This window comes from Ranitomeya imitator, chromosome 6 (assembly GCF_032444005.1).
Source record: "Ranitomeya imitator isolate aRanImi1 chromosome 6, aRanImi1.pri, whole genome shotgun sequence".
In the NCBI taxonomy this organism is placed as follows: domain Eukaryota; kingdom Metazoa; phylum Chordata; class Amphibia; order Anura; family Dendrobatidae; genus Ranitomeya; species Ranitomeya imitator.
Window position 1 is genome coordinate 78,245,081 of NC_091287.1, and position 10,824 is coordinate 78,255,904.

General features: G+C 41.1%; 1 protein-coding gene across 1 annotated transcript in view; it reads left to right on the forward strand.

Moving 5' to 3' along the window:
- Positions 1 to 10,081, forward strand: part of RAPGEF5 (Rap guanine nucleotide exchange factor 5) — a 350,639-nt gene extending 340,558 nt beyond the window's left edge. The window contains exon 26 of the mRNA XM_069729804.1: positions 3,400 to 10,081. Within this exon, the coding sequence (XP_069585905.1) occupies positions 3,400 to 3,518 (119 nt within the window). The 3' untranslated portion in view covers positions 3,519 to 10,081. The remainder of the gene's footprint in view (positions 1 to 3,399) is intronic.
- The last annotated feature ends 743 nt before the right edge of the window (positions 10,082 to 10,824 follow it).

A 10,824-nucleotide genomic window follows, 5' to 3' on the forward strand; every position in this document is an offset into this window, starting at 1 on the left:
TGCCGAAGTCCCTGGGTAACCAGGGTAAACATCGGGTTACTAAGCACAGGGCCGCGCTTAGTAACCCAATGTTTACCCTGGTTACCATTGTAAATGTAAAAAAAAAAAACACTACATACTCATTCCGGTGTCTGTCGCGTGCCCCGGCGTCCGCTTCCCTGCGCCGGCCGTAAAGCAGAGCGGTGACGTCACCGCTGTGTTCTGCTTTACGGCCGGCCGGCGCTGACACAGTGCAGGGAAGCTGACGCCAGGGGAAGCGACAGACACCAGAATGTAAGTATGTAGTGCTTTTTTTTTTTTTTTAACTTTTACAATGGTAACCAGGGTAAATATCGGGTTACTAAGCGCGGCGATGTCAGCGGGTGATCCAGTGACAAAATAAAGTTCTGGCCTTCTAGCTCCGACCAGCGATGTCACAGCAGAATCCTGATCGCTGCTGCGTGTCAAACACAACGATATCGCTATCCAGGACGCTGCAACGTCACGGATCGCTGTCGTCATCGTTCTAAAGTTGCTCAGTGTGAAGGTACCTTAAGTCTTTTAAAGGGAATCTGTCAGCAGTATTTCACACCCCCCCAAAGCTATTTATATTTGCATGTAGTTATTTTAAAGACCAGTACAGCAATACATTCATATGGCCAGTCTTTTCCTGCGCTACTAAGAAATCATATATGGGAATGGGGCTATTATTATTATTATTTATTATTATAAAGATTATTATTATTAGCTAAAGAGCTATGTGTAGATCCAACTCTATTCCCTGTCCATAACCGCCTCCTTCTGCTTGAGTAACATCCTGTATGCTGCGTGACTTCAGGCAAAGGTGCCATCAGTCAAGGAGGAGGCGTTAGGTGAAGCACGTCATTGATCCCGCCTATTGGCAACCCTATCACCGTATCGTGGGGTGTTGTGACAGCTGGGGGTCTGCTGATGACCGCTATACCTGTCATTGTGATACTCCTGTACACGCCAACCTGTGGCCGGCGTTCATAAGAGATTGTCATTTCTGCTATACATAGCAGTGCTATAGCACAAGTGATTGGACGATCGTAGCTAGGGAACTATTGAAGTCAGTAAAAATTGTGTATAAAAAAAAAAAAAAAAAAAAAGTTTTTTTTTCAAAATTTGCCACATTGAAAATAAAACAATGGAAAAAAAATATATAGACATTTTGTATCGCTAAAAACAATACGATCAGTAAATGGCATAACAAGAACAAAATCAAAACGTCGGAATTCCATTTTTTTGGTCTCGCAACATTGCAATAAAATGCATTAACAGGCGATCTAAAGATCATATCTACCCCAAAATGGTATCAATAAAAAGTCTGCTCAAGCCGCAAAAAATAAACCCTCACCCAGCCCCAGATCCCAAAAAATGAAAACTTTACGGGTTCTCGGAAAATTGCAACATAAGCAATTTTTTTTTTCTTACAAATGTTTGAATTTTTTTTCACCACTTAAATAAAAAAAAAACCCTATAGATGTTTGGCATACGCTTACTCTTATTGTCCTGTCATATTTTCTGAACAGTTTTACCCTATAGTGAACATGATAAATAAAAAAAAAAAGCAATTGTGGAATTTAACTTTTTTTTTGCAATTTCACCGCTCTTGGAATTTTGTCACGTTTTCCAGTACACTATATGGTAAAATCAACGATGTCAGTCAAAAGTACAACTTGTCCCGCCAAAAACAAGCCCTCATACGGCCATATTGATGGAAAAGTAAAAATGTTATGGCTCTTGGAAGAAAGGGTGGAAAAAACGAAAGCGCAAATCGCAAGGTTATGAAGGGGCTAAAGAGTTGAGCTAGATTGCTACTCCCAATAGGGAGCCCCGGGGTTCCTGTCCTCTTCTCTGAAGAGACTATCTGCACACTTAAATTTTCACGGAACTGTCGCCAGTGAGCTCACAATCGATGTTCCCTATTAGTATATCTTTGTGTCTGGGAGGAGACACAGACAACTATGGGGAGAACATACAAAGTCCTTGCACATGTTCTTCTTAGTGAGATTTAAACCCAGGACCCCAACAACGCTGACCACTGAACCAGGATGCTGCCCACCAGTGCAGTGCAAGAGTATGCCACCAATTATCATGATGGATCCGCTCTATTAGGAGACCACCTTTGTAAAGCCCCTCTTTATATAAAATAAAAATGCTAGATATAGCAGTGGTTAATCAAGTAATAATACGTAATAGAAGGAATTTGGTGGCATAAAGTGCTGAGCCAACCTCTCGACTTGCTCCGCTTGGTGAAATCATCTCTCTCATTAGAATTTTTATCACTAGGTTTAATCTTCCAAAGTACAAAAAAGAGTACAAAATAATACTCAAATTGGAGTTTCATCCTGTAAAGTAGGACATTGCAGATCTCTGGCTTCAGGGACATTGTATGTAGGGAGTAAAGGACAGCGAGTGGAGATAGCAGGCCTAGAGGCGTAATATCACCAATGTGAATTTTATGAAGACATTAGACTAATTTGCCAGCTCCTCCTAAGACCTTGTTGACTATTTCATCACCCGAGGGATAGTCACAATCTTTATCCACTGTGGGTATCTGAGAAAACGTGTTAGAAAAAATCACTTATCCAGTCCGGCAGCCCCAACAAAGAAGGCAAACGACCTCCAGGCCTGATGCATATTATGTGTTTGATAATGTGCAGAACAGTACGCAGAAATCAGCCAGATGGAAACAGTGTGGGCTGAATGTGCCGAGCTCGGATCATTTACATGCCAGCAGAGGAGAAGCATTTTATTCTCCACTAACGCCCCAAAAGCCAGTAATCGCCCCTTAGCAATCCTCTTGCAAATATTTTATTTAGTTGATCCTCTTTTAAAAAACAAAAAGTAATTAAAGAGCTGAATGCATTTTAGCAGGATGCCAGTCATGCTGTAAATTGCTAAATTCCTAAAACCACTTCCCCCTGAAGACAAAGACTGTGGGGGCATCGGAGCCGTTCCAAGCGCATTTCCTTTCAGTGGTAAATATCATAGTAGACGAGAAACCTTCATAGTATTGTATTCCGACAACCAGACGAAGAAGGATGTTGACTTAAAGTGAAGGGGATTTCTAATTTCCCAGTCTTCTCACATCTATTAGACGATAATAAACAGGAATGGCGCTCAGTAAATGACTAGACCCCTTAGGCTCTCATGTTTAAGGGTTGTGATGGTCTCCTATTAATTCGCTGATGTTGTGATCACATGTTACGTGGTCATTATACCAAAGAGGGCTCTTACGGTGGTGACATGTAATTAAAGTGCTCCCCGCCTCCAACATTGGGGTTTGGAGTGTGCATTTTTACTCGGACTGTTGCTGTAATAGACATTATTTGTTATAGTTTCCATTTTATTATAATTCGTATTTTTTTATTTGTATTTTTTTTTCTCCTACAGCCAACGACCTTCCCCATAAAGAGCACCAGGAGGCAAAGTTCTACACAAATCACTTGCTTGTGATTGACAACCAGCAGACTCTCTTCGAGCTATCGCACAGGATAGAGCCGCGGGTGTAGACGCTGCCCAGCAGCCTGGACTGAGTGACCGCTGATGCCAAGCATGTAGCTTTACAAGGGGAATATTTTTACTGAGTTTTATCAGTAGGGGACAGAAACCCAGACAAGCATGGAAGTGATGGAGCAGCCCTCGTATCTTTCTCAGAAAAAGAGGACACTTCTAGAAATTGTTTTCTTTGTTTCCACATTAACTAAGAACATACAACACGGAAGGTTTTTTTTTTTTTAAAGAAATTGTACCCATGTATTTACAGCTGGTGATGTTTGCTCCTCGTGGGTGGATACTACTAGGACCAGGACATCAGCATACATACACCCGCAGCTTCTCCTGATACTCCGCACTTGTTTTTCAGCTAGATGTCCTTGTGTATGTCCCGCAGTACTTACATAAAATGGAGAGTGTCCTTGATAACGGCTCATCAGTGGCACTAGCCGCCCAAAATCTGCAGTTTTAATGTCTTTGCTAAAGAATACAGTGTAACATGGCAGAGAAGGGGAGATGACACGGCAGGCAGCATGATTATCTGGCAACAGCTCATCAAGCTGCATTTATTAATATACTTAATAGCTGCAGGGGCAGAGGAGAAATGGAGGGCAGCGATGCCATCAGAACAACATTTAGTAAACTGTTTTTCATGGCTGGTCACTAATAGGATGGTGGCTGGAAGTAACGGGACCTGGATTAGCCCCCGTTTAATTCTGCATTTTATGATCTGTTCTGTAAGGTGTTTAGCGTCCCATTTTCTCATTTCTTTCTGCCAGTTTGATAACGCTGGGTAGTGCAGGTCCTGTCAAGATTTCAGTCTTTCACCAAAATGTGGAAAATACATTTCTAATTTGGTCATCAGAAAAATCCGTCAGGTCGGTGTGAGACTCTATAAGGTGAGGTTTGCCGAATCTTTGCATTTCACATCCGATTGTAAAAGTGACCTGATGTTATCTTTTTCTCCAAATAAAGGGACCAGATTAATATGTCATTGTATTAAGTGCCAGGATTACAGAAGAGATCAGTGGGGGATGGGACATGTGGCTTCTCCCGGGGCTGACTTGATATTTAAAAAGAAAAAATTGCGGAAATAGCCTATTTCATGATTTACTGAGCATGAAATAAAACAAGCTGTAATGAGTTTCTAAATATTAATAGAGAGAGAATGACATTTTCCTACTAAGTTATTCTGCCTGCAGCTATTTATGATGCTGTGCTTTTCTGTGGCTGAGCTGTATTATTTGTACATAGGATAACACAGGACATTGGGGAGGGGACGACATAGAACAATGCTCTTATCGTTTGCTTATATTGCGTCACGTAACGTTAGTTACAGACCCAGTGTAACCCTCCTGTGGTAGAATAGGCTGCAGCCATTGTGCCATGATGGACTCCTGAACAGAGGCCGAGCAGAACATCACAATAGCCCAATATAAGCGATTGTATGCGTCCAACTCATTACATGGTCAGATAGCTAGGCCGCGGTCACAGCAGTGTATGGCGTCCGATGCGATATACTCCCATCCTCTCGCATGTGAGAAGCACAGCACAAATGCAGAGGAGACGGAGAAAGTAATTTCTCCATCTCCTCTGCTGCCGTCGTCCGTGGGAATGGCACTGCACTCTGGTGATATCCGAGTGCAGTGCGATGTTTCGCTCTCACCCATAGACTTGTACAGGTGCATGCGATCCGATTCTCAGATGCAATCACAGCATGCTGCCGAATCGGCATGAGAAAATAATGGCAGATGTGAGCTGCACCATAGTGTAACATTGGGCCGAGTACAATCCGATTTTTTTTTTTTAATCAGATTTCACTTGTCCAATTTCATCACAAGTGTCACTGAGCCCTTAGAATTCACTTTTCACCATGACACAATCATCACCAATTCTGTTCCTCTTTACTAAATAGTAAATCTGACGAAAACATAAAATAGCCTTAGTCGTCCTTGTATAATATGGTCGGCCATTTATTTGAATTGCCGGCATTTATTACTATATTGCCAACACTGCGGGGGATGTTTGTAGCCAGGGGGTAGTTGATCACCAGAGTAGCTAAAGCTGCTCTTGGGGAGATCAGCTGTGGAATGCCCGATTCCATAAGATTGGCATTTTATGGTCCTGTCTCAGTGAATGGAGTGCTGGAGTAAGGTGCGCCCAATTCATTAAGAGGTATGTGTCTCTTTAAAGACTTTAGCACAACGTTCTACTGTGTCATGAACTATCGCTACAAGTGTATGCTGGGCTGAGGCACATTTTTGTCATAATTTTCTCCACTTTGTGGCATAAATTATGATGAATTCGGCAGGCGTGCTTGGTCATGCCCTGCAACCCTCCAACTCCTCCAACTTTTCTCAAAGTTCGCAGAAATGGCCAGAAGTGGTGAAAATTGTCATTTTTGCTTGACTTAAAGTTGCGTAAAAGTTTTGTGACATTTCAAGCAATTTTATGCCAGAATTGTAGATAAAACTGTTTGATGAATCGGGCCCATAAGGTCAGGGGCCAGTCTGCAGGAAATCATGCATGGTTCTGCAGCAGCATAATTGCCTGCATGGCACAGTGCCAGCTATCCAGCATGCGGGATCGCTCCCTTTATAAACCCCTAAAAAGCTGTTCCTCTCCATAGTCATTCAGACCTCACTAAAGTCAGAAGGTTCAGAAAGGGACGCTCCCTGCTGACACGCTGTGCCTCACACCTCGCTCTGCCTCACACCTCGCTCTGCCTCACACCTCGTGTCTCATAACTATAAAGAATGATAACTCCCTGCTCTGCGACATGAATGCAATGACATTTCCTGACATGGGTGGAGAATGCAGCTGTTACATGTATATAGACTCATAACTCCACATTACACACTTCTCAGGTTTTGTTTTTGCATGTTAGCCGGATATCTGTAAATCTTTCTGGCATTTAAAGCAGCTTAGCCTGCTAACACCTAAGATAATTTTGAGAATACTTTGCATTCATGTCTGACAGATTCTGCGATTAATAATACCATAAAACACCCCCTCTCTGCCCCCAATAAATGTGTTAGAAGCAGCAGCTCAGAGTGAATAATGCCTGCTCAGTCTGTGACATTTCATGTATAGTAATAGTGCTAAGGGCGCCATCTTGTGGTGCTTTATCAGTATGACTGTTCTGACCTGGTCAATTGTTTCCGTAGTCAGGGCACCTTTCCCTTTATCTGTGATGCAAATAAACAGTATTAAATTGTTGTTTCTGAGACATAAGTTTACTCATCCTGATCTGTAATTGAGCAGATGTTATTAGGATATTTCTGTGCATGCACTATATTGCATATAAACGACTTCACTTATACTCGCTTTCTCAATATCTACAATACTTCTGGCTCTATACACATCCACATGTCTGTGCCCGCACTTCTGTCACTACACCTAAATCAATTTATTACTCTTTTTCTAAGAACTCGAACGCAGTTTCGTGCTTCTAATTCTCAATATCCTCACTGCCAGAGTACAGAGACATGGAGCTTTGTCAGGGGTCGTATAGGAGCTGAAGTTACCATTATCTTCTTGATTTCCCAACAACATATTTTTCTTTAAACAGAGAAAATTTGCCAATATATAATGAGTATTTTGGAGAAAAATCACAATCACCGCACAAACTCCAAATTCTGAGCAGCATCTTGCAGTCCCCCAAAATCCAGGCAAAGTCATTAATTAGAATGGTCACTCCTTTGTATATTCATGTGTAATGGCTGAACTATTATCATGCCATATTCTTTATCTCAAGCTTTGTTCACTCTACCGTAGCTGCCAAGCATAATGCGTGTACATATAGAAGGGACCTTAACATGGACCCTAGAAGTGAGAATAAGGCCAAGTTCACACGTCCGTATTTTCAGTCCACGTGCACTCAGACCAATGTTCAGACTGTTCCGATGTGCTTTTCTTTTTTTTATGGAGCAAATCTGTATGTGAAAAAAATGGCAGCATGGACCAGTTTCTTTCTTTCACATGTCAGATGAGACTCGCCCATTTAAGTCTATGGGTTTACAAAAAAAAAACAAATTGAATCACCGTACATACAGCATGAATACATCACAATTATTGAACACAGGAAACTGTATTTGGTCTTGTTACTTTTAATAACTGCTGTGGCATAAAATAGATGCCATACAAATTCCATAAGGATGAAAATTGAGAAGAAAATTTCCACCTTTTTTTTTCTTGGATGAAAATAGGACAATTTTTTTGTTTGTTCGTGTGAACTTAGCCTAAATGAAATAGTGTACTACCCAAAGATCCCCACCATGGGATCACTGCAAGGGCTCGTTCAGACTTGTGTTTTCTGTCTGTATGTCGTCCGTTTTCCCAAACAGACCGCACACAGACTAATGCAAATAAATGGGATAGTTGTAATGAACGCTGCAGTATGCACTATGATCCAGTTTTCAGATCAGATTTACTCCCTTTAAACCCCAAATATCGTACAGACACAAATCCTTGTGGCTTGTGGTTTTAATGGACTCATTACATTTGTTAGCATATGACGCTGTATCTGGGCTTGTAAATTTTTTTTAATTATTGCTGTATCAACCGAATGCCACATAGGTGTCAAAAACTGACAGATGACAATGAGTGAAGAAATATCCTTTTTTTTATGGATGGAAATAACCAATTTTACATGCCCTGGACTGACATGGGAAATATACAAGTGCTTCTCACAAAATTAGAATATCATGAAAAAGTGAATTTATTTCAGTTCTTCAATACAAGAAGTGAAACTCATATATTCTATAGAGTCATTACAATCATCGATTTCAGGTGTTTTTTTTTTCTGTTAATGTTGATGATTATGTCTTACAGTCAATGAAAACCCAAAAGTCTTTATCTCCGTTAATTAGAATAAAAAACACCTGCAAAGGCTTCCTAAGTGTTTAAAAAGGTCCCTTATTCTGTTTCAGTAGGCTCCACAATCATGGGGAAGACTGCTGACTTGATAGATGTCCAGAAGGCAGTCATTGACACACTCCACAGGGAAAGTAAATTTTGCATTTCATTTGCAAATCAAGGTCCCAGAGTCTGGAGGAAGAGTGGAGAGTCACACAATCCAAGCTGCTTGAGGTCTAGTGTGAAGTTTCCACAATCAGTGAAGGTTTGGGGAGCCATATCATCTGCTGGTGTAGGTCCACTGTGTTTTATCAAGACCAAAGTCAGCGCAGCCGTCTACCAGGAAATTTTAGAGCACTTCATGCTTCCCTCTGCCAACAAGCTTTTTGGAGATGGAAATTTAATTCTCCAGCAGGACTTGGCACCTGTCCACACTGCCAAAAGTACCAATACCTGATTTACAAACAACATTATCACTGCGCTTGATTGGCAGCAAACTCACCTGATCGTAACCCCATAGAGAATCTATAGGGTATTGTCAAGAGAAAGATGAGACACCAGACCCAACAATGCAGATGAGCTGAAGGCTGCTATCAAAGCAACCTGGGCTTCCATAACACCTCAGCAGTGCCACAGGCTGATCATAGTAACATAGTAACATAGTTAGTAAGGCCGAAAAAAGACATTTGTCCATCCAGTTCAGCCTATATTCCATCATAATAAATCCCCAGATCTACGTCCTTCTACAGAACCTAATTGTATGATACAATATTGTTCTGCTCCAGGAAGACATCCAGGCCTCCATGACATGCCGCATTGATGCAGTAATTGATGCAAAGGGAGCCCTGACCAAGTATTGAGTGCATTTACTGAACATACATTTCAGTAGGACAACATTTTTGGATTTTAAAATCATTTTTCAAGCTGGTGTCATAAAGTATTCAAATTTACTGAGATAATGACTTTTGGGTTTTCATTGGCTGTAAGCCATAATCATCAACATTAACAGAAATAACCGCATTAAATAGATCACTCTGTGTGTAATGACTCTAATAAATTCACTTTTTGATGATATTCTAATTCTGTATAATGTACCTGGGTATTGACTTACTCTTTTATCTCGATATGGGCCCATGTAATTCACCAGAAGAATTTTGCCATGGGATTCTTTTTTTGTACAAGAATGATGGAAAGGATGAGGCCAGCATAGCAGATAACAGCAAAGCATCAAGATGTTGAGTTGTGCTGCTGAATCTTGAAATATTTGATTATGCTCGGTTTATTGGAAATATATGAAAGTCCAGAATATCCCTATACTTAGTAATATGGCAGTGAGCACCATGACTGCTGTCCCCCAATGTACATATTGTAGTAAAATTACCCGCACCCTCTTCCATGTGAGAATGCAAAGGGATAAACAGTTCTCGGGGTCCTGCTGTTTTTCAGGCCTGACCTGCTCTATAGTCCCGGGAGCATGAAGCAGTGTGGCTGTGGATCTCCCCAGGGACCGTTTACAGGTGGTTTTGTAATAAGTCGCTAGATCGCCTCTGTACAGAATCTTGTTTGTGTATTTATTAGAGCTTGTAAGCAATAATTTAAATGTATAATTGCAAAGCAATATGCGGATTTACCTTGTGTACGCTACTGTAATTTTCTCCTGCATTTCAAATGTTTGAATTTTTTATCTCCCTTTCAAGAATAAACTAGAAAATCTGTTAAATGACTTGTCATCTCTAGTGGCTCTGTGACAGCGGTGGGTTGTTCCTGCAGCAGTGAGTGGATAATTGGGAGCTTGTAGGGATTTTTGCAGTAGATCTGATGTGTGTGGCCTCACCCTTAAGCCTCTCATTCATGCACTTTTTTATGCAAATAGCTCCAATACAATACAAATTAAATTCCATGAATAAAAATAAATACAATCCATATCACATAAAATACACTATTAGAATAAAAACAATCAATAATACCCAAATGGTATGAAATTAATGATTAAGTGTATGGTCAAACAGCACATAGCCTAACATTGGTCCATGTGCGGTTCGTTGTACACTCAAGACAACACAGAAAATATACCCGTGGGATTATAGCTAACAAACTGAAAGGGGTTATCTGGAACTTTGGGTTTTTTTTGCAATGGGGCTAAGAACTTACTGTCAGGTAGTTGCTTGCTACTTGCCTGTTCTGCGATGATCTCTCTAATACTGCAGCACGGTGGCTCAGTGGTTAGCACTGTTGCTCTGCAGTGCTGGGGTCCTGGGTTCTAATCCCACCTTGGACAACATCTGCAAGGAGTTTGTATGTTCTGCCCGTGTTTGCGTGGGTTTCCTCTGGGTACTCCGGTTTCCTCCCACATTCCAAAGACATACTGATAGGGAATGTACAAAGTGAACCCCATCCGGGGACAGTGATGATAAAGTGTGCAAACTGTAAAGCGCTGCAGAATATGTTAGCGCTATATAAAAAATA